Source organism: Microcaecilia unicolor, chromosome 3 (assembly GCF_901765095.1).
Source record: "Microcaecilia unicolor chromosome 3, aMicUni1.1, whole genome shotgun sequence".
Lineage (NCBI taxonomy): Eukaryota > Metazoa > Chordata > Amphibia > Gymnophiona > Siphonopidae > Microcaecilia > Microcaecilia unicolor.
The window spans coordinates 229,950,045-229,974,761 of NC_044033.1; the positions used below are offsets into that span (position 1 = coordinate 229,950,045).

Sequence of the window (24,717 nt, forward strand, 5' to 3'; positions counted from 1 at the left end):
GCCCTATACTAAACAGGAGCTCCTAAGCCCTGCTCAAGAAAGGGACTTCCTAAGCCCTAAACTAACAGAGCAGGGTACTAAATACAAAGCTAACACAGGTGCTACTAAGCACCAAGCTACAAGCAGAGCTTTACACTAATAAGCTAAACACAAAACTAAACCAGCTACCTAAGCACTGCTCTAGCAAGCTAGATACAACTAACAAGGTGCTTCCTAAGCACTACTCTGGCAAGCAACCAGAAGAGCTCCTAGCACTAAAAGGGAAGACAGGGGAGCCACAAGGAGGGAAGCTAACACATAAGCCAAAAGTGCTTCTAAAGCACCAAACACCAACAGCAAAGACTGCAATGCTCCTAATAGCACAAACACCAGAAGTACTTCTAACAGCAAACTCTGCAGTGTTCCTAACAACACCAAACCCTGAAGTACTTCTATCAACAACAGAGCTTCCAAAGCCCTACACACAGCAATGCTACCAAAACCAAGAGGGAACAGAAGGGAACCAAAAGGGAAAAGCAGGAAAGCTAAACACATAGACACCAGTGCACACTGCACTAACACTAACCTGGACCTTAGCAAAAGCAAGCAGGGACCCTAGACACAATGTCAGAAGTGCACACTGCACCACCCTACCTAAAGCAAACACAACTGTTGCAAAGGCCCTGAAGGAAACAACACCACTTCCTTATCAAGGCCCTCCCTGATGATGTCACACTCCCTAGACCTAGGCAAAAGCACACTGACCCAGAGAGGCCCAACCCACACCAATGCAAAACCGTGAAACACTTGAAGCCAGTACACCCAAAGAGAGTTAGAGCAACTCAGACTACCCACACAGGTGCAGTATAATGAAACAATTAGAGCCCTGCTGCTGGAAGCTGCAAGCACAGAGAGACAGAGCCAGCTCAGAAAGGAAAGAGAAAAGAAACAGAAGCCAGCTAAGAAGCTGACCCCCAGGAAAGAGGTAAGTTTGAGAGGGGTTCAGACCCCAATCATAACAGCACCTCCCCCTCAAGGCTCCCGTGTCCCCACGGGAGCCCCAGGTCTCAAAAGACAATTTAGGTCTCCATGGGTAGCTGTGATGAAATCTCCCAATGGGTTTCACAACATAAATCTGGGCGGCTGGGCAGGACGTGACAAGTACATCTGGAACTAGGAAACCAGAATGGCTTTGGCCACCACGAGGCTCTTTAGAACGGCTGCTAGGCAGGATCAGAGTCTTGGATGCAACAAGTGGAGTCCTATTCAACAGGAACCATCTCTTGAAGGAGTCCACAACTTCCTTGACTTCCTGGCACTCCACTGTAGCAGCCAGAACTGGGCTAGAGCCCACACCCATCCTGGAATCTGAAGCCAGACAGGAACTTGAACTGGACTTCAGACTGGACCTTGCCTCTTGGCTGGAGCTGGAACTCAGGAGGAGTTCAACATCTTGGTTGAAGTGGGAACTCAGAGTAGACTCAGCATCTTGCCTGAGACTGCAATCTGATCCGGCCTCAGCATCTTGGCCGGAACTGCCACTCAATTCTGACTCAGCCTCTTGGCTGGACTCGGTACTCAGCGTAGACTCAGCATCTCGGCTGGCACTAGAACTCGCTCCGGACTCAGCATCTTGGCCAGAACTGCAACTTGACCCGGACTTAGCATCTTGACCGGGACTGCAACTTGACCCAGACTCTGCATCTTGACCGGGACTGCAACTCCAACTTGACCCGGACTCAGCATCTTGGCCAGGACTGCAACTTGACCTGGACTCAGCATCTTGCCTGGGACTGGAACTCCAACTTGACCCGGACTCAGCATCTTGACCGGGACGGCAACTCTCACCAGACTCAGCATCTTGGCCGGGCCTGTAATTTGACCCGGACTCAGCATCTTGCCCGGGACTGTAACTCAATTCTGATTCGGCATCTCGGCTGAACTCTGCACTCGGTGTAGACTCAGCACTCATCATGGACTCAATATCTCGGCTGGGCTCTGCACTCAGTGTAAACTCAAAATCCCAGCTGGGACTGCAACTCGATCCAGACTCAGCATCTTGACTGGAACTGCAACTCAATCCAGACTCAGCATCTTGACTGGAACTGCAACTCGATCCAGACTCAGCATCTTGACTGGAACTACAACTCGATCCAGACTCAGCATCTTGCCCGGGACTGTAACTCAATTCTGATTCGGCATCTCGGCTGAACTCTGCACTCGGTGTAGACTCAAAATCCCGGCTGGGACTGCAACTCGATCCAGACTCAGCATCTTGACTGGAACTACCACTCGATCCAGACTCAGCATTTTGACTGGAACTGCAACTCGATCCAGACTCAGCATCTTGACTGGAACTGCAACTCGATCCAGACTCAGCATCTTGACTGGAACTGCAACTCGATCCAGACTCAGCATCTTGGCTGCCCCTGCTGCAACTCGCTCCGGACTCAGCATCTTGGCTGTCACTGCTGCAACTCGCTCCGGACTCAGCATCTTGGCTGTCACTGCTGCATCTCGCTCCGGACTCAGCATCTGGGCTGAAACTCAAAACAGACTCAGGCACTGGGCTGGAACTCAGTGTGGACTCAGAAACTTGGCAGACAAAGCCCTTCAGGCTGGACTCAGAAGTTTGTCGGGAAAAATCAGGAAGCCACCTTCTTTCAGCTTGGGCTTCAGGAGTATCCCGTAGGGTTGGCTCCGAGAGGAGTTGGAAGCGGTAAAAGAACAGCTTGGTAGATGGATCAATAGCAGAAACTGGGTTTTCTTCGAACCCAAGCCAGGAGACACGCCTTCTTTCCGCTGCAGCTTCAGGAGTATTCTTCAGGCCTGGATCAGACAAAAGTGCAACCCGGTAATCTTGGAGTGTCAGAAACGGATCCAGATCAAAAATGGGGTTGGAACTGGGATCCAAACTGGTACTAGGAGGCTTGGTTTGAAGCGCCACTTGAACTGGACGCAGAGACTTGGCTTGAAGCGCTGCTTGGACTGGAATCGGAGACTCAGTCAGATGCATCCCTCGGACTGGACTCAGAGGCTTGAGTGGAAGCGCCACCTGAACTGGGATAGGCGGCTCAGTTCGAAGCACCCTCTGGACTGGACTCGGAGGCTCGGTCAGAAGCATCCCTCGGACTGGACTCAGAGGCTTGAGTGGAAGCGCCACTTGAACTGGAGTCGGCGACTCGGTTAGGAGCATCCCTTGGACTAGGCTCCGAGGCTTGGCTGAACGCGCTGCTCGAATGGGACTGGACCCCTGCTGGGCCCAGAGCATGGAATTCCCAAGACGTCTCCTCTCAGCGACAGCTTCAGGAGTATCCCACAAAGCTGGATTCAAGATCAGGCTGCGGCGATATTCAGCGAGCGTGATAAAAGGGTCCATATCTGAAACTGGATTTTCAGTGATTCCAAGCCACCGGACACGTTTTCTCTCAGCTGCCGCTTCAGGGGTCTTCTTCAAAACAGGATGAGACAAAAGTTTCCCACGATACTGACGAAGAGTCATAGAAGGATCAAGAACAATGATGGAGCTGGACCCCAGCTGGGTCAGCTGGGCGGGGGTTCTTGCCGGGCTCATGGCCTTTGCAATCTGTCAGGTTCTCAGGTTCAGAGCCCGCGGGGCCGGGCTCTGGAGCAAACGTGAGCCCTTGGGCTGCTGATGAGGAGCGACAGCAGCAGGCAAAACCCACCAACCAATGCTGGGCAAGCACACCGGCACCGGCAGGGACTGCAGGCACCGCCCAGTGAGCCGGAACACATGGACTGGAATCCCCCGGACTGGAGGACACAGAACTGGAACACTGGACTGCAATCCCCCGGACTGGAACACACACCGGACCGGAACACACTGGACTGGAGCACACCAGACTGGAACACCCTGGACTGGTCCCCCGGACTGGAGGACACAGGACCGGAACACGGGACTGGAGCACACTGGACTGGTCCAACAGCTTCACCTGTACTTAGCTACTAAACCCCCCAAGAGTTGAGCTCCTGGGTTCGAGTAGCCGACAGGACTTACTGGATACCGGATGACATAGGGACCAGGACTGGAAACAGAAGTGCTCCTAAACCTAAACTGATCTACTTGCTCCCAAGCCCTAAACCAGCAGGAGTGTTCCTAACAGTAAACTGACAAAAGGACTTCCTAAGCCCTATACTAAACAGGAGCTCCTAAGCCCTGCTCAAGAAAGGGACTTCCTAAGCCCTAAACTAACAGAGCAGGGTACTAAATACAAAGCTAACACAGGTGCTACTAAGCACCAAGCTACAAGCAGAGCTTTACACTAATAAGCTAAACACAAAACTAAACCAGCTACCTAAGCACTGCTCTAGCAAGCTAGATACAACTAACAAGGTGCTTCCTAAGCACTACTCTGGCAAGCAACCAGAAGAGCTCCTAGCACTAAAAGGGAAGACAGGGGAGCCACAAGGAGGGAAGCTAACACATAAGCCAAAAGTGCTTCTAAAGCACCAAACACCAACAGCAAAGACTGCAATGCTCCTAATAGCACAAACACCAGAAGTACTTCTAACAGCAAACTCTGCAGTGTTCCTAACAACACCAAACCCTGAAGTACTTCTATCAACAACAGAGCTTCCAAAGCCCTACACACAGCAATGCTACCAAAACCAAGAGGGAACAGAAGGGAACCAAAAGGGAAAAGCAGGAAAGCTAAACACATAGACACCAGTGCACACTGCACTAACACTAACCTGGACCTTAGCAAAAGCAAGCAGGGACCCTAGACACAATGTCAGAAGTGCACACTGCACCACCCTACCTAAAGCAAACACAACTGTTGCAAAGGCCCTGAAGGAAACAACACCACTTCCTTATCAAGGCCCTCCCTGATGATGTCACACTCCCTAGACCTAGGCAAAAGCACACTGACCCAGAGAGGCCCAACCCACACCAATGCAAAACCGTGAAACACTTGAAGCCAGTACACCCAAAGAGAGTTAGAGCAACTCAGACTACCCACACAGGTGCAGTATAATGAAACAATTAGAGCCCTGCTGCTGGAAGCTGCAAGCACAGAGAGACAGAGCCAGCTCAGAAAGGAAAGAGAAAAGAAACAGAAGCCAGCTAAGAAGCTGACCCCCAGGAAAGAGGTAAGTTTGAGAGGGGTTCAGACCCCAATCATAACACTTCCGTATATGGACTCCATTTTGGTAGATGACACCAACAGGGGGAAGAGCACGTCTCCTCAATTTATGAGTGTCAGAAAGACAGACTAGACTACTCATCCATAGTTGATAGACCACTTCCAAGGACACAAAAAGGGAAAGAGGGGAGGGGAGAAAGGGGGGGACGGGATAAATCTTTTAGATACCTTGGGGTTATAATTGATTCTGCTCTGACTTTCGAGGAACAAATATCTGATGTAGTGAAAAAATCTTTTTTCCATCTTAGGAGACTTCGGTCAGTTAGGAATTCAATTAGTAAGGATTCCCTTAAAACGTTGACATCTGCTTATATTACCTCACGCTTAGACTACTGTAATATCATATATTCAGGGATCACCCAAGCTAGCTTGAAGCGATTACAAAGAATACAGAATACTGCAGCACGTATGATTTGTAGGGCCCGGAGGGATGACAGAGTAACACCTTTGCTACATCAACTGCATTGGCTTCCAGTTGAAGCAAGAGTTAAGTTTAAAGCCTTAGTCTTGACCCATAAGGCCTTTTATACACTAAATCCTGACTATCTGTCAAATCTAACTATTCCTTACACTGCCACACGAACCCTTAGATCCCTGACAGATAACAGGTTAGTGATTCCTCCTCTTGCTAGGGCTAGATGGGAATCTACACGGAATTCGGCTTTTTTCTATCTGTCTCCCTCTCTTTGGAATGGCCTTCCAAAAGAGATCAGACTTGAGAAATCTTACTTTCATTTTCGGAAACTTTTGAAAACCTTCTACTTTATCGAGTATGTAGATCAGAATTTAGAATAATGGAAGAAAGGTTATAAATGGGCATCTGTAATATATACTAAGTCAAAACTGTATTATCTGTCTGTGTAGATTATATTATGTATTTAATTTTGTATCTGCAGTGTTCTCCTGTGTATTAATCATGAGTTATATTGTTTTCATCTTATGTAGCTAGTTTGTTGGGTTTGCTGTGCTTTCCTGTAATGATTGGAGTTCTAATGTTTGTCCAATTTGTACTTATTGTACTGCTTTTTTTTTTTTTTATAAATTGTAAACCGTTCTGTCTTGCAGTAGCAATAAGATACGGTATATAAATTGATGTAAATAAAAAAAAAATAAAAAAATAAAAATATAGATAGACTAGGTTTAGAGAGGGTAGGGAGGAGGGATATGGAGATTTGTCGTTATTTTGAGAGTAGCAATTTGTCTAGCAAGAAAATTTAGTTTTGATAGAGAGGTTTGGCAGGTTTAAGTAGCAAGCTATGTGTAAGTTTAACAACAATATTATGTGAAACTCTTTAAGTGCTCAAATATGTACATGTTACGTAAACGTTGAATAAACAGATTTCAAAATAAATAAGACAAAAGAGCATTCAAAGTGTCCATAAACAGTTAAAGCAGTCCAATGACCCAATGGGTCACAGTTCTTAAAAACAATCTTGGTCAATAAATCATGAAGAAATAAGTTCAAAGATGATGATTTAATGCTCAAATATATGAATTAGCGATGATAGGTATGGTACGGTAGATTCTTATCATTATTCCTTCCTGACTTGAATCTAGGTTTCACAATTACTTGCTTCATCAGGCTTCAAAAGAGTTTCGGCGTCTTCTCAAAAATGGTGCTGATTGCCATATTTTCCAAATAGTGACTCTATTTTGAACTTTAAAGTGATTATTGTTCCATATTGGAGTGAAATGTGAATGAGACCAAGGAGTTGTTAAACAAGTTTAAATGGTTTTAACTACCTCTGATGTGCTTTGGGTTATAACATCTTTCAATGAAGTATCATTTAAAGAGGTAAATGGTATTAAATGAAGGGGATAAGAATGCCAACATATTGATTCAAAATGATATCTTGGAGGAAGCAGTACAAAGTTAAGGTCTTCAAACCAAAGAGATATTTGTTTCATAATTGATGCGATATGAGAGTTGTAGATACAAGGAAAGTTCACGCCACCCCGTTCTTTATTGGACTTCAATTTTTTGACAGCAATGCGTGGTGGGTTTCCACACCAAAAAAAGGTTAAAAGATGTTTCTCAATAGCAGTATAAATGGTGTGGTCAAACAAGAATGGCAATATATATAAGATATAATTGACTTTTGGAGCAATCATCAATTTGATTGTATCGAGCCATTCTCACCACGATAGCCTCAAGGGAGACCATCTCGAAGTCAGACTTAACTATTTCCAGAAGATGATTAATATTTACAAGTTTTGTCTCTTCCACTATAGGACCAAAGAGGATACCCAAGTATTTTAGTTTGATAGGAGACCAAATGAAGTTAAACGCAGAAACATCTTGCTCTACGTAAGGAGAGTTAATAGGCATTAATTCTGTCTTTGTTTGGTTAAGCTTGTAGCCAGATGAGCAAGACTAATCAGATATAATGGAAAGCAAATGAGGGATCGAAGACGGCGTTGGAAGCAATAGAATGTCATCTGTATAGGCAGAGAGTTTGACAGAAAAAATTCTACAGCAAATACCTTGAATGTTAGGGTTGTTACATATGGCAATTAGCAGTGGCTTATAAAATGCTATAAAATACATGCATTCCTGACACACTCTAGGACTTGCACTTGTGCCAGGTCTATGGTTGGCATAAGTGTGAGGTGCTTTACATTCATGGTTATGCAAGTTTTCCTATTTTCCATTACAGAATGAGCATCTAAGTGGAAGCACCTAGTTACAAAGTTACCCTTTGATAATTTGCCCATCTGCTGTGAAAATGGGGGACCTCATGCATAATATACAAGAGTTTAGAACGTGCTGGGGAACAGCCAGTTTTCATAATGTATGTAGGTTCTAGTTTCAATACTGCTGCATGCACAGATTCTTTCCTTGTTTGTTTTCTTTTAGAAAAGCTTTCCCCCGATATGTAAACCAACGGCTCCTGGTTGGTTAAATAGCAGTTAGCTGCCTAACAACAGATATTCAGCTGGAGATAACTGGTTAGCTCCTGGCTAGGCACTAACCGGTTATATCAAGCGACATAGCCAGTTAGGTGCAGATATTTAGCGCCAAACCAGCTATGTTGAGGGGTCAAAATAGGCCACTGAAATAGCAAGCCTATCTTTGACTGCTAAAATGTTAACTGGTTGGTGCTGAATATCGGCATAGCCGATTAACATTTCAGCACCAAAAAATCCCCAGTTATTGAATGCCGGTCAAATAGCCCAACATTGACTAACTGGGCTCAGCTTATGCGGGCTGCCTCCTGCAGTATGAATATCAGCCTTCGTGAGTCATTGTATGATTATTTACTGTGGCCGAAAACTATTCCAATTCTTAAGTCAGTCATTAGATATTTTAATAGCTGGGTGGCTGGTGGGTGTGACGATCACTTGGTGATTTGCCTGGACCTCATGCACAATATACAACATTTTAGTATGTGTAGAGGAAAAGCTGGTTATCATAATGTATGTACATTCTAGTGCCAGAAATGCTGCATCACTGATTCTTCCCACTTTTGTTCTCTTGTAGAAATGCTGACTGCAGATAAGAGTAAGTAGTTTTCTATGTTTTTTCTGTGGCTGAAAGAATAACACTTCTTAAGTCTTGCCCATTGTGGTTTCATGAGACAGAGTCTGCATGGGTTCAGCTAAGGGAAGTCTTGCCTCACCAATTTGTCCTGTTAGTCAGAAGAGCCAGAAGATAATTTCTTTAGACACCTCCAGCTGCAAGCAGCTTCACTGGACGCTATGGAATAGATTCAAGAAAAAGCACTGGGATACAGTGCACTAAGCAGGGATTCTGTAGAGGCAATTGCTAGTGGTAACATACTACTACTACTACTACTAATAGCATTTATATAGCGCTACCAGACGCACGCAGCGCTGAACACTTGACGTAGAGAGACAGTCTCTGCTCAAAGAGCTTACCTATTAGAGCTTGCGGTAAGGAATTTTTCTGGAAGAAGGCATTGCGAGGGCTTTGAAACATTATCTTGTTAGGATGATCTAGGTAATGTGTTAAGGAGTAAATTCTATAAATAGTGCTAAAATGCAGCGCTGATAAAGTAATGCACAGTGCGATTCTATAATGAATATGTTTCCTTTATAGATATGTCTTTTATAGATTCACACTTAGCAGTAAGGTGTACCTAAGTGTAGGTGGCTGCAATTAGATCTGTTATAACCAGGCCTAAATACTGACACCTAAGTTAGGCGCACTTAGGCATGATTCTCTTTTAACACGCATAAATCTGAGAACAAGACCCTAACCATGCCCCCAACTTTTTATGCACAATAGGATTCAGGCACAATCCATTACAGAATTAGATATGTGCCTAAATCCTAATTCTGCGAGGACAGGCAGACTCAATATTCTTACTTATGGGTCGTTGTCCACGACGGCCCAGGAGACCGGAAAAATCTTGAAAAGCACAGGAATCTTCTCGAACGTTCCATTGCGTGAGCCGACTCACCGCGTATGCGCAAGCGGCTTCCCGTCCACGATGCAAACGTGCAGAGCTCCGTTCTTTTTGATCCACGCTTCAGGAGAGTTGTGTTTTCCCAGCTACTCCCTTTTCAGCTCAGGAGAACTGTTATTTCGTGTTTATCACGCCCTCTCTTCTTGTTCTTCTTTTCTTCTCACATTTAAAAAAACAAATTCTTAGTTTTTTCTTTTACTTTTTAGTTTTTTTTCTTCGTCTTTGAAGTTTCCTTTCTTTTTCATTGCTGCCGCCCTTAGGCTGCTCGACCAAGTCTTTTTTCCCCTTTTTTGTGCCTTGTTATTGCCGCTATCAAGACTTTTGATTTCGCGGGCGATATTTTCCCGCCCATGCCATCGAAGACTACTAGCGGCTTCAAACGCTGTATTCGCTGCAACCGGACCGTCTCGTCTACTGACCCCCACGCATGGTGCCTTCATTGTTTTGGGCCCGACCATCTCCCAGCTGCCTGTAAGCTGTGTAAGTTGATGAAGCAACGGACCCAAGTGACTCGAGAGGCTCAGCGTGAGAGACTTTTTTCTGACCGGTCCGGTCCTTTGACGTCGGCACCGAGGTCGGCATCAACGTCGAAGGAAGCAGCAACACCGAGAGCTCAGGTTATGGCTGCAGAGCGACCGCATCGAGCTGGGAGCAGCGAAGCATCGAGTGGGTCTCCGCCCATCTGGAGGCCTACTGCTATGCAGGACCACCGGGACCGACCATCGTCGGACTCAGCCCCGAGGAGGCGAGAGGATTCCATGTCCTCTTCTTCGGTACCGAGGAGTCTCGATGATGGGCGTCGAGCGAAGGCTAAGAAGCACCGTCATCGATCTCCTTCCATGCAAGGTACCAAGAGCTCCGGGGAGCCAAGGGATTCGGCACCCGAGAAGCGTCAGCGCCGGTGAGGACCGCTCACTCTCCACACAAGAAGTGCCGATGCGTTGGTCATCTGGCAGCCTGATACCGAATCTCGAGCCCCCTCAGATTCTGGTACTGACTTCTGCACCGGCCCTCCAGCCTTTTCCCATGGAAGCTCTTGACGAGCGCATCAGGGCCCTTCTTCCGGAGCTTCTGGAGGGGTTGCTTCGCCAGTCTGCATCGGTGTCGGGACTGCTTGCGCCATCCGTTTCTTCTATGGAGGTGGCATCTGGGCCATCACCTGTGAGAAAGTCCCCGTCCTCGCTTCGGCTTCCACCCGGGTCGATTCCCCCTCGACGTTGGTGGAGGAAGCTTCGACGGAGTCTAGGCAGGGTTTGACCTCTCGACACCCCCCACGAGGTCGTCGATCCTCGACATTGGGACAGGCTCGGGTTCGGGTTGCTCTTAGGGAGCTTTTGTCCGACACCGATGAGGAGCTCTGGTGGGAAGAGGAGGAGGACCCCAGGTACTTTTCGGAGGAAGAGTCCTGTGGGCTTCCCTCTGATCCTACTCCACCAATTGAAACTAGGATGCCTCCACCTAAGAGTCTTTCTTTCTCATCCTTTGTGCGGGAAATGTCTAAAGACATTCCATTCCCTATGGAGGTTGTGGATGAGCCTAGGGCTGAGATACTCGAGGTCCTGGATTATCCTTCTCCACCTGCTGAGTTTGCTATGGCCCCCTTGCATAATACACTGAGGGAAGTGCTTATGCGAAATTGGTCATGCCCTCTTTCTAATCCAGTTGTACCCAAAAAATCTGAGTCCCAGTACAGAGTCCATGGAGAGCCTGTAATGGTGAAGGCCCAACTTCCTCACGATTCCATGGTGGTGGACTCTACTCTCAGAAGAGCCAGGGGTAGTAGAGACTATGCCTCGGCGCCCCCAGGCAGAGAGTCTAGGACCTTGGATTCTTTTGGGAGGAGAATGTATCAGTCCGCTATGCTCGCCGCCAAAGTCCAGACATACCAGCTCTACACAAGCATCCACTTGCGGAACTCGGTGAGGCAACTGTCCAGTTTAGTTGAAGCACTTCCTCCAGAGCTTGCTTTTCACCAGGTGGTCAGGCTGCGGAAGGCCACACTTTTGATGTGGCATCCCGAATAGCTGCTTAAGGTATAGTGATGTGCAAACTCTCATGGCTGCATGTCTCTGACCTGGATCATAACACCCAGCAGTGACTGGCGGATGTTCCTTTCCGGGGGGGATAATCTTTTTGGAGAATAAGTAGAGGACATGGTCGATCAGATTAAAAAGCATCATGACGCCATGCATTCTCTCTCCCACCGGATGTCTTCTGCTACTGCCTCCTCTTCTAGGAGGTTTTTTGGAGGGAAGAGGAGTGCTCCCTATTCCTAGAACAGGCGTAGGTACACTCCTTCTTCTCGGCAGTTGGTTCAGGCTTAGCCCCAGCATGTGCGTTCTCGTCAACGCCGTGCACTTAAGGCCCCTAGGGCTCCCCAGCAAAAGCAAGGGACGGACTTTTGACTGGCTCCAGTGCAGCATAGCCTCAGAAAAAGTGTCCGTGCTGGATGGCTTGCCTGTCGGGGGGGGGAGGCTTATATTTTTTCACCAAAGGTGGCCTCTCATTACCTCTGACAGGTGGGTTCTTCAAAGTCCGGTTAGGATACACACCCAATATGGCATCCAGGCCTCCAAATTGCCCACTGTGAGTTCAGTCCTTCAGCTCCCAGCACAAGCAGGTTCGTGCAGAGGACCTCTCTGCCCTTCTAAAGGCCAATGCGGTAGAATCCGTTCCACCAGGGGAAGATGGGCTGGGATTCTATTCCAGGTACTTCCTTGTGCAAAAGAAAACAGGGGGGATGCGTCCCATCCTAGTCCTAAGGGTCCTGAAGAAATTCCTAGTCCGAGAAAACTTCAGGATGGTTTCCCTGGGCACCCTTCTTCCTATGATTCAGGAAAACGATTGGCTATGCTCTCTGGACTTAAAGGATACCTATACTCACATCTAGATACTCCCAGCTCATAGGAAGTATCTTCAATTCTGGCTGGGAGTTCAGCATTTTCAGTACTGTGTACTGCCCTTTGCCCTCACATTTGTGCCCAGAATCTTTGGTGACTGGCAGTTGTCGCAGCGTCGCTTTGCATGTGTTCCCTTATCTCGACGATTGGCTGGTGAAGAGCACCTCGGAGGCAGGGGCTCTACAGTCTATGCGGATGACTACTCGAGTGCTGGAGCTACTAGGGTTTGTAATCAATTATCCCAAGTCCCATCTTGTCCCAGTGCAAAAATTGGAGGTCATCGAAGATCTGTTGGACACACGGACGTCTCGAGATTACCTTCCCCAGGCAAGGGCAGACAATCTCCTCCCTAGTGTCATTCGCTCAAGTGTCTCAACAGATCACAGCCTGGCAGATGTTGAGACTCTTAGGGCACATGGCTTCCACAGTTCATGTAACTCCCATGGCATGCCTACATATGAAATCAGCTCAATGAACCCTAGCTTTCCAGTGGTGCCAGGCCACAGGGGATCTAGAGGATGTCATCCATCTCTCCACTGACTTTTGCAGACGGATGCATCCCTCCTGGGGTGTTGAGCTCATGTAGATGGACTTCACACTCAGGGAGCTTGGTCTTTTCAGGAGAAGGATCTTTAGATCAACTTCCTGGAATTACGAGCGATCTGGAACGCTCTCAAGGCTTTCAGAGATCGGCTGTCCAATCAAATCATTCTAATACAGACAGTCAAGTTGCTATGTATTACACCAACATGCAGGGGGGCACCGGATCTAGCCCTCTGTGTCAAGAAGCTGTCAGGATGTGGCTTTGGGCTCACCACCACGGCATGTTTCTCCAGGCCATGTATCTGGCAGGCGTAAACAACAGTCTGGCCGACAGACTGAGCAGGATAATGCAACCTCACAAGTGGTCACTGAACATGAATGTTGTCCGCAAGATGTTCCGAGCATGGTGCACCCCCTCGGTGGACCTTTTCACCACTCAGGCCAATCACAAAGTCTCTCAGTTCTGTTCCAGGCTTCAGGCCCATGACAGACTAGCGTCAGATGCCTTTCTCCTACATTGGGGAACAGGCCTTCTGTATGCATATCCTCCCATACCTCTAGTAGGGAAAACTCTGCTGAAACTCAAGCAAGACAATGGAACAATGATTCTGATTGCACCTTTTTGGCCCCATCAGATCTGGTTCCCTCTTCTTCTGGAGTTCTCCTCCGAAGAACCGTGGAGATTGGACTGTTTTGTGAAGCTCATAACTCAGAACGAGGGGTCACTTCTATATCCCAACCTCCAGTCTCTGGCTCTCACGGCCTCGATGTTGAGAACTTAGAAGTTGCCTCTTTAGGCCTTTCAGAGGGTGTTTCCCGAGTCTTGCTTGCTTCGAGGAAAGATTCCACGAAAAAGTGTGTTATGATTCTGCCGGTTTGGCTGAGGGGGAGGGGGGGACGTCTCTTCTGATTGGCTGCCAGGGGTTGTGCTGACGTCAGGGGATAGTACTTTAACCTGCAGCTGAAGAGTTTCTCTGCTTTTGCGTTACTTACTTGGTGGTAACAGGAAAGCCTGATAGTTTTTTCTCAGAACGTGCTCTAGGTTCTGACAGGGATCTGTGTTGTATTAGAGTATTCTTTTCCTTCCCTCTGGGTTAGCTGCTGCTGTGTGTGTGTGTGTAGCTCTGTAATCAGGTCAGCTGCTCGTTTGTTTAGTGGGGGCTGGGCATTGCTCAGCCTCCGGGGGCTCTGGGCTGAGTGAGAGCGTTCTCCTTTGTTTGTTTGTTTTAAGGATTTCTCTTCCCAGTGTCCCGGCCTGCTGGCTCAGTGAGTTTAACCCTTTGTGTACTGCCTCTGCCAGTGTGTTTGTTGGATGGGCCCTGCTCCCTCTCGGGAGGGGAAGCGTTCTCTCTGATTGTTTGTTGATTTATGGCACTCTCTCTCTGCTGGCTCTACAAGCTTAACCCTTTGTGTTCTGTGTGCCTTTGTCTACAGTGGGTTTGAGGCAAAGGCTTTCTGCCTTCCTTTTGTGTCTGGTTCCTCTGGCTTCTGCCTGGGGCTCCTACCCTGGTGGGGGGGTTGCTGTGTTAGTTCCCCTGTCCTGCGCTAGTCCCCTGGGTGGGCGTGGCCTGCTCTGGTCCTTTGTTTCCCCCTCTGCCCTATTGCTGGTGTTCAGCGCGTGTCTGGCATCTTGGGGCCCTCTGGGTTCTTTCACCCCTCCCTGTGTGTGATTGGGTTCCAGTTCAGCCGTGAGGCTCGCACGAGTGGCTCTGTGTGCGTGGGTTCCGGTTCGGCTGCGAGGCCCGCCTGTATGCCTATTTCCCTTCTTCCTGAGGGACTGTGGGGAGGGGTAGCTTAGGGGGTATTGTGTAGCTGGGGTGTGCGGTGGTGGGTCAGTCTCCCCTTGGCCTGGGTCGGCGCCCTGCTGGCCTCGGCCAGGGCCCAAGGGCTCACGACCAACCCAACGGATTACAAAGTGTTATTCTTTTAAATGGAGGAGGTTTGCCATCTGGTGTGACAGCAAGGCCCTAGATCTTTTTTCTTGTCCTACACGGACCCTGCTTGAATACCTTTTACACTTATCGGAGTCTGGTCTCAAGACCAACTCCGTAAGGGTTTGCCTTAGAGCAATCAGTGCTTACCATCAACGTGTAGAAGGTCAGCCTATCTCTGGACAGCCTTTAGTAGTTCATTTTATGAGAGGTTTGCTTTTGTCAAAGCCCCTTGTCAAACCTCCACCAGTGTCATGGGATCTCAACGTCGTTCTCACCCAGCTGATGAAAGCTCCTTTTGAGCCACTGAATTTCTTCCATTTGAAGTACTTGACCTGGAAGGTCATTTTCTTGGTGGCTGTTACTTCAGCTCATAGAGTCAGTGAGCTCCAAGCCCTGGTAGTGCATGCAACTTACATCAAATTTCATCATAACAGAGTAGTCCTCCGCACTCACCCTAAGTTCTTGCCGAAGGTGGTGTCGGAGATCCATCTCAACCAGTCAATTGTCTTGCCAACATTTTTTCCCCGTCCACATACCCGCCCTGGTGAAGACAAGTTGCACACCTTGGACTGTAAGAGAGCATTGGCCTTTTACGTGGAGGGGACAAAGCCCTATCAACAGTCCGCCCAGCTGTTTGTTTCTTTTAATCCCAACAGGAGGGGAGTTGCCATCAGAAAACGCACCATCTCTAATTGGCTAGCAGATTGCATTTCCTTCACTTATGCCCAGGCTGGGCTGATTTTGGAGAGCCATGTCACGTCTCACAATGTTAGAGCCATGGCTGCGTCAGTGGCTCACTTAAAGTCAGCCTCCATTGAAGAGATTTGCAAGGCTGCAACGTGGTCATCAGTCAACACATTCACATCTCACTACTGCCTTCAGCAGGATACCCGATGCGAAAGTCGGTTTGGGCAGTCGGCGCTGCAGAATCTGTTCGGGGTTTAGAATCCAACTCCACCCTCCTAGGCCTATTTCTGTTTTGTTCCAGGCTGCACTCTCACTTGGTTGAATTTATTTTCAGGTCAATCTCTGTTACGTCCTCACCGTTGCGAGCCCCAATTGACCAATGTTTTATTACTTTGAGTTATCCTGGGGGATAGGGATACCCCATACGTAAGAATATTGAGCCTGTTTGTCCTTGGAGAAAATGAAGATACATACCTGTAGCAGGTATTTTCCGAGGACAGCAGGCTCAATATTCTTACAACCCTTCCTCCTCCCTGTTGGAGTTGTTCTTCTCTTATTGTTTTGCTTTTTATTAAACTGAGCACTGAACATATTGCTGCATGCACAGATTCTTTCCTCGTTTGTTTTCTTTTAGAAAAGCTTTCCCCCGATGTGTAAACCAACGGCTCCTGGTTGGTTAAATAGCAGTTAGCTACCTAACCACAGATATTCAGCAGGAGATATCTGGGCTCAGCTTATTCAGGCTGCCTCCTGCAGTATGCATATCAGCCTTTGTGAGTCATTGTATGATTATTTACTGTGGCCGAAAACTATTCCAGTTCTTAATTCAGTCTTTAGATATGTTAATAGCTGGGTGGCTGGTGGGTATGAGGATCACTTGGTGATTTGCCTGGACCTCATGCACAATATACAACATTTTAGTATGTGTAGAGGAAAAGCTGGTTATCATAATGTATGTACATTCTAGAGCCAGTAATGCTGCATCACTGATTCTTCCCACTTTTGTTCCCTTGTAGAAATGCTCACTGCAGATAAGAGTAAGTAGTTTTCTGTGTATTTTGTGAGGCTGAAATAATAACACTTCTTAAGTCTTGCCCATTATGGTTTAATGAGACAGAGTCTGCATGGGTTCAGCCAAGGGAAGTCCTGCCTCACCAATTTCCTTCATTTCTTTGAAAGCTTAAATAGACATGTGGAGAAAAGTTGCCCATAGAGCCTAATGCGCCTTTGTAAAAGGACCCAATAAATAGCCACCTTTCTCTATCATCGCACTTCCTCATTGATTTAAGACAAAAGAGCATTCAAAGTGTCCATAAACAGTTGAAACAGTCCAATGACCCAATGGGTCACAGTTCTTAAAAACAATCTTGGTCAATAAATCATGAAGAAATAAGTTCAAAGATGATGATTTAATGCTCAAATATATGAATTAGCGATGATAGGTAGGGTGCGGTAGATTCTTATCATTATTCCTTCCCGACTTGAATCTAAGTTTCACAATTACTTGCTTCATCAGGGGGATACAGGATAAATCACTCATCAGGCTTCAAAAGAGTTTCGGTGTCTTCTCCATATTTTCCAAATAGTGACTCTATTTTGAACTTTAAAGTGATTATTGTTCCATATTGGAGTGAAATGTGAATGAGACCAAGGAGTTCTTAAACAAGTTTCAATGGTTTTAACTACCTCTGATGTGCTTTGGGTTATAACATCTTTCAATGAAGCATCATTAGAGGTAAATGGTATTAAATGAAGGGGATAAGAATGCCAACATATTGATTCAAAATGATATCTTGGAGGAAGCAGTACAAAGTTAAGGTCTTCAAACCAAAGAGATATTTGTTTCATAATTGATGCCATGTGATAGTTGTAGATACAAGGAAAGTTCACGCCACCCTGTTCTTTATTGGACTTCAATTTTTTGACAGCAATGCGTGGTGGTTTTCCACACCATAAAAAGGTTAAAAGATGTTTCTCAATAGCAGTATAAATGGTGTGGTCAAAAAATAATAGCAATATATCAAACCTATAAACGGCAAGTGACCGACTCACCTGCAAATGCGCAGTACAGACTTCCCTCTCTGTCCCGCCCTCGCGTCAAGACGTCATGATGTTAGAGGGCACAACAGAGAAGGAAACAGAGTCAGACTGTCGCACACTGCCTGGAAACGAACATCGCGCCAATCAACCTCCCCCCATCCCCGCCGCCGCTCCCGCCACCCTCCATATCGGGCCCCCTGCACTGACCTGACAGCGCCTCTCATCTCTGTGTGTAAGCGCTGCAGGCAACAGGAGAGCGATCTGCTGCTGCCTGTAGCGCTTTCACACGGAGGTGAGATGCGCTGTCAGGTCAGTGCAGGGGGCCCAGCAAGGAAGGGGGATGGAGTGGCGGCGAGGAGGGTAGCTGGACATGGGGAGAGGGCAGGGGGGAGAGGAGGGTTGCTGGGGGAGGGGGGATGCCAATGGAAAGAGGAGGGTTGCTGGGGAAGGGGGGATGCCAATGGAAAGAGGAGGTTTGCTGGATATGGGGAGGGGGAGGATTGGTGGACGGGGTGAGGCCAGGGGAGAGAGGAGGGCTGCAATACTCGCCCGTTTTTACGGGCTTAATGGCTAGTATAAGATATAATTGACTTTTGGAACAATCATCAATTTGATTGTATCGAGCCGTCCCCACCATGATAACCTCAAGGGAGACCATCTCGAAGTCAGACTTAACTATTTCCAGAAGATGATTACTATTTACAAGTTTTGTCTCTTCCACTATAGGACCAAAGAGGATACCCAAATATTTTAGTTTGGTAGGAGACCAAATGAAGTTAAATGCAGAAACATCTTGCTGTATATAATGACAGTTAATAGGCATCAATTCTGTCTTTGTTTGGTTAAGCTTGTAGCCAGATGAGCAAGACTAATCAGATATAATGGAAGGCAAATGAGGGATCGAAGACGGCATGCATATGGCAATTAGCAGTGGCTTATAAAATGCTATAAAATACGTGCATTCCTGACACACTTTGCCACTTGCACTTGTGCCAGGTCTATGGTTGGCATAAGTGTGAGGTACTTTACATTCATGGTTATGCAAGGTTTCCTATTTTCCATTACAGAATGAACATCTAAGTGGAAGCACCTAGTTACCTAGTTTCTGCTGTGAAAATGGGGGACCTCATGCATAATATACAAGATTTTAGAACGTGCTGGGGAACAGCCAGTTTTCATAATGTATGTAGGTTCTAGTTTCAGTATTGCTGTATGCACAGATTCTTTCCTCGTTTGTTTTCTTTTAGAAAAGCTTTCCCCCGATATGTAAACCAACGGCTCCTGGTTGGTTAAATAGCAGTTAGCCGCCTAACCAGAGATATTCAGCAGGAGATAACTGGTTAGCTCCTGGCTAGGCACTAACCGGTTATATGAAGCGACATAGCCAGTTAGGTGCAGATATTTAGCGCCAAACCAGCTATGTTGAGGGGTCAAAATAGGTCACTGAAATAGCAAGCCTATCTTTGACTGCTAAAATGTTAACTGGTTGGTGCTGAATATCAGCATAGCCGGTTAACATTTCAGCGCCAAAAAATCCCCGGATATTCAATGCCATTCAAACAGCCCAACATTGACTATCTGGGCTCAGCTTATGTGGGCTGCCTCCTGCAGTATGAATATCGGCCTTCGTGATTCATTGCATGATTATTTACTGTTCTTAAGTCAGTCATTAGATATGTTAATAGCTGGGTGGCTGGTGGGTGTGACGATCACTTGGTGATTTGCCTGGACCTCATGCACAATATACAACATTTTTGTATGTGTAGAGGAAAAGCTGGTTATCATAATGTATGTAGTAATGCTGCCAGTAATGCTGCATGACTGATTCTTCCCACTTTTGTTCTTTTGTAGAAAGGTTCACTGCAGAAAAGAGTAAGTAGTTTTCTATGTATTTTCTGTGACTGAAATAATAACACTTCTTAAGTCTTGCCCATTATGGTTTAAAGAGACAGAGTCTGCATGGGTTCAGCCAAGGGAAGTCTTGCCTCACCAATTTGCTTCATTTCTTTGAGGCATAAATAAACATGTGGATAAAGATGAGCCGGTTGATGTAGTGTTTCTTTTTCTATGATTACCCCTAAAATTTTACCAGAAGCTACCCTTGATACTTCTTCTGTTTCACCCATCAATCATCTCATTACAATATCTTACATAATATTAGCAAAGCCTGAACAAGTAGTTTTGGATACATTCTGTTACAATTTATACAACTCCAACCAAATCAAACCTTAGTGAGACATAATTATAATCTCTTCAAATCTTGTTGCTATCATCTACAGACAAATCAAATATATATAAGCTAAAATACCATGTTCCCTAATTAACCTGCCCAATGGTTGCAAATAACTTATTATATAGAAGAGGAGAAAGGAGAAACACAGAAGACATTGGATCAAAATATGATGTTTTAATCTTCCAATAAACTAACTAAGGTCTGAACTCTTTCAGTCATAATCACATTAAAGTCAAGTAATTTGTTTTCCCCAGTCACTCATAGACTGACAACCAATGGATTGTCTCATCTTCAGAAATACCAGTCATCTATGGATTGGTATGGCTGTTGCCACATTCTACATAGAATTTGTCCTGTTAGTCAGAAGAGCCAGAAGATAATTTCTTTAGACACCTCCAGCTGCAAGCAGCTTCACTGGACGCTATGGAATAGATTCAAGAAAAAGCACTGGGATACAGTGCACTAAGCAGGGATTCTGTAGAGGCAATTGCTAGTGGTAACATACTACTACTACTAATAGCATTTATATAGCGCTACCAGATGCACGCAGTGCTGAACACTTGACATAGAGAGACAGTCTCTGCTCAAAGAGCTTACCTATTAGAGCTTGCGGTAAGGAATTTTTCTGGAAGAAGGCATTGCGAGGGCTTTGAAATATTATCTTGTTAGGATGATCTAGGTAATGTGTTAAGGAGTAAATTCTATAAGTAGTGCTAAAAAGCAGCGCTGATAAAGTAATGCCCTTAGTGCGATTCTATAATGAATTTGTTTCCTTTATAGATTTGTCTTTTATAGATTTACACTTAGCAGTAAGGTGTACCTATGTGTAGGTGGCTGCAATTAGATCTGTTATAACCAGGCCTAAATACTGACACCTAAGTTAGGCGCACTTAGGCGTGATTCTCTTTCAAAATGCAGAAATCTGAGAACAAGACCCTAACCACACCCCCAAATTTTTATATACGATAGTATTCAGGCGCAATCTGTTACAAAATTAGATATGTGCCTAAATCCTAATTATTGCCAATTACTGCCGATAATTGTTAACTCCCAATTATCATTACTGTTTGACTTGTTGTTCAATTAAGTTGTGTACAATCTTTATAGAATAACACTCAGCACGTCTTTAATTGATGTCAATTTTTCGGCTACACTATATAGTTCTGTTAAGGTTGGATCATTTAGCGCTTCCTATGTAGTAATTGCTATGTGCTTCGCTGTTAACTCCTAGCAGTTACTTCGTGCTAATGACTATATTAGCGCATGACCTGTATAAAACATATCCTCAAAAGGAAAAGCAATAGATTTGCTGCTAACACCCACTAAAATCTGTGTTAACTCCAAATCCTAATTTCCTTTAGTAATCATTCAGTTAAGTAACACTTTGAGCATTCATTTAAGAAATCGGCCATAGTAAATTTTCAGAGAGGCCAGTGTAGGAGCATATCTCTTAGTTACAAGCACACATCCTTTGAATATCAGTCCCAATGGCTTTTATTGAATGCACTGACTCTTCTCTGTTTTGTTTTCCTGTAGTGAACCTTTCTGCAGATATTGGTAAGTAATTTTATATTCATTTACTATGTCTGCAAATATTCCAGTTGTTAAGTCATTCATTAGGAATATAAATAACTAATTTGCTGGTAGATGTGAGGATCACGTGGTAACTTATCTAATGTTAAAGTAGTGGACCTCATAAGACACCAAATTAAGATTTCATTAAATACCAGAGAGAAACCAGCTGTCATGATGCATGTGGGTACCAATATCATTGGGAGATAAAGGAGAGAAGATATAGAAGCTAACAGGTCAATATTTAAATGTCTCAATCATTATTTCCTTTAAATGGTGGTTCTGGTGTTTAAAAATACCTGAATATTCCTGCCCATTATCTATATAGGAGGGAAGTCAATAAATGGCACCAAAAATTCAGCACCAAAAAAATTCAGCTCTAAGTGCTAGGTTATAAAGGGAGCGTGCCTATTATAGAATAGCATTCGGTGTGGATCCAGCACCTAATTTTTTGGGCAGCTGTAAATGTCAGTGCCCAACCGGTATGCTTTGGGTGAATTCTGTAATTCCGCTTGCAACATTTTGGAATGCCTCATAAGTACATAAGTAATGCCACACTGGGAAAAGACCAAGGATCCATCAAGCCCAGCATCCTGTCCCTGACAGCGGCCAATCCAGGTCAAGAGCACCTGGCATGCTACCGAAACGTGCAAACATTTTATACATGTTATTCCCGAAATTGTGGATTTTTCCCAAGTCCATTTAGTAGCGGTTTATGGCCTTGTCCTTTAGGAAACCGTCCAACCCCTTTTTAAAGTCCGCTAAGCTAACCACCTTCAATGCGTTGTCCGGCAACAAATTCCAGAGTTTAATTACGCGTTGGGCGAAGAAAGTTTTTCTCCTATTTGTTTTAAATTTACTACACTGTAGTTTCATCACATGCCCCCTAGTCCTAGTATTTTTGGAAAGTGTGAACAGACGCTTCACATCCACCTGTTCCACTCCACTCATTATTTTATATACCTCTATCATGTCTCCCCTCAGCCGTCTCTTCTCTAAGCTGAATAGCCCTAGCCTCCTTAATCTTTCTTCATAGGGAAGTCGTCCCATCCCCGCTATCATTTTCATCGCCCTTCCCTACAACTTTTCCAATACTACTATATCTTTCTTGAGATGCAGCGACCAGAAGTGAACACAATACTCAAGGTGCGGTCGCACCAATGGAGCGATATAACGGCATTATAAGATCCTCACACCTGTTTTCCATATCTTCCCTAATAATACCCAACATTCTATTTGCTTTCCCAGCCGCAGCAGCACACTGAGCAGAAGGTTTCAGTGTATTATCAATGATGACACCCAGATCCCTTTCTTCGTCCGTAACTCCTAACGTGGAACCTTGCATGACGTAGCTATAATTCGGGTTCTTTTTTCCCAAATGCATCACCTTGCACTTGTTCACATTAAACGTCATCTGCCATTTAGCCGCCCAGTCTCCCAATCTTGTAAGGTCCTTCTGTAAGTTTTCACAATCCTCTTGCAAGTTAACGACTTTGAATAAATATGTGTCATCAGCAAATTTAATTACCTTGCTGGTTACTCCCTATTTAGGTACGTGCTCTGAGAGTTAGGTGCCAAGTCTTACAGAATAGCATGTAGCCATTTGCCAATTGACCTTTGGCGCGCAATTATTGCTAGTTGAGGGCTTGTTGATCGATTTTGGTGTGCAAATTTAGTTGCCATGTATAGAATAGAGGGGATAATGACACCGTTATCTGGATAACTTAGAAGAGCTTTCCTGCACTCTGCTCTATGTATACTCTAACAAATTTGAAAATGAAAATGCATGCATACTCTCACTTTGAAAATTCCCCAAGGAAACAGCCACATTTTTATGTCCAGAAAAAGAGAAGGGGCAAAAGCAGACCTGGCTCTTATGTTTACCAGCACTATTGAGCCACTAAACAGATACTATAGGTTATTCATTTAAAATTAGAGCTGCTGAATAGCAGTCTTAACTGTAAATGGATAGTCGGGGAAGTGATCGCCAGTCAGGCATACATTCATTAGCACTAATTAAACAGGGAGCACTGTTGAATATGGTGGTTATTTTAGAAGCTCTATTTGTGTTATGGACATCTGAAAACCATCCATATTGCATAGATGTCCAAATACCGATTTTTATAAAGCCAGAATATGGATGTCTATGACTGCAGTACATCCATATGACAAGGGGAAGTGGTCTGGGTGCATTTGATTGGAACTAGGGAGGGGCCAAATATGTATGTCTAGCTCTTATTACAGGAAAGCAAAGGATGTCCATGATCAAAAAGATGGATGTCTGTATTTAGACTTGGAACTTGGCATCCAGGTTCTGACTAATTTTGAAGCTTTGCATTTGAGTCTAGCAGCAGTATTTAGGGTAGTTCGAAGTTTCTTGATGAGGGATTCCTTATTCCCTAAATAGACTGAATTGCAGTAATCCTAGTGTGAAATGACTAATGTTTGTAAATGGGAACGATAAGTAGAAAACGGGAAGAAAGATCAGATTCTTTTCAGCTTCCATAATCCAGGTAACATCATTAATATGTTGTTAATTTGAGGAGTAAGAATCATCTTTATGGTGTCCAGTCTGCCCCACCATGAAAGATGTAGTGGAGATCATTTCTGCATTGTCTCTTGTGATTTTAGTTGTGTTATGTTCAATAGTTTATATGGGGTATTTGTTTTTATTATTATTATTATTTATTGCATTTGTATCCCACATTTTCCCACCTATTTGCAGGCTCAATGTGGCTTACATAGTATTGTTAGCATAGTTATTCCAGTATATGAGGTACAGTTAGTATTGTGTAGAGATTAATTAAGGGAAGAAAGAAGAAGGAAGGGATTTATTAGGGTGATTTTAGAAGGTGGGCTTTCATAACTGAATGGGTTGATGAAGTGGATTAGTGAGGCTATAGGTTCTCATTGTAGGCCTTGTTGAAGAAATATGTCTTCAGAGATTTGCGAAAGATAGTTGTTTCGTCGATTGTTTTCAGGTCTGTGGGTAATGCATTCCATAACTGCGTGCTCATGTAAGAGAAGGTGGTGGCGTGCATCAGCTTGTATTTTAGTCCTTTACAGCTAGGGAAGTGCAGGTTGAGAAATTTGTGAGATGATCTTGTGGCGTTTCTGGGAGGTAGGTCCACGAGGTTTAGCATGTAGGTTGGGGCGTCTGCGTGAATGATTTTGTGTACAATCATGCAGATCTTGAATGCAATGCATCCTTAAGTGGGAGCCAGTGATGTTTCT

At 45.2% G+C, this 24,717-nt stretch overlaps 1 protein-coding gene across 2 annotated transcripts in view; it reads left to right on the forward strand.

Moving 5' to 3' along the window:
- The window catches only part of LOC115466353 (E3 ubiquitin-protein ligase TRIM39-like), a 399,358-nt gene that overhangs the window by 21,408 nt on the left and 353,233 nt on the right, over positions 1-24,717 (forward strand). For both annotated transcript variants that reach the window (XM_030197539.1, XM_030197540.1), the window contains exons 4-7: positions 8,626-8,646; positions 16,655-16,675; positions 19,530-19,550; positions 21,448-21,468. In XM_030197539.1, coding sequence (XP_030053399.1) covers positions 8,626-8,646; positions 16,655-16,675; positions 19,530-19,550; positions 21,448-21,468 — 84 coding nt within the window. The remainder of the gene's footprint in view (positions 1-8,625; positions 8,647-16,654; positions 16,676-19,529; positions 19,551-21,447; positions 21,469-24,717) is intronic.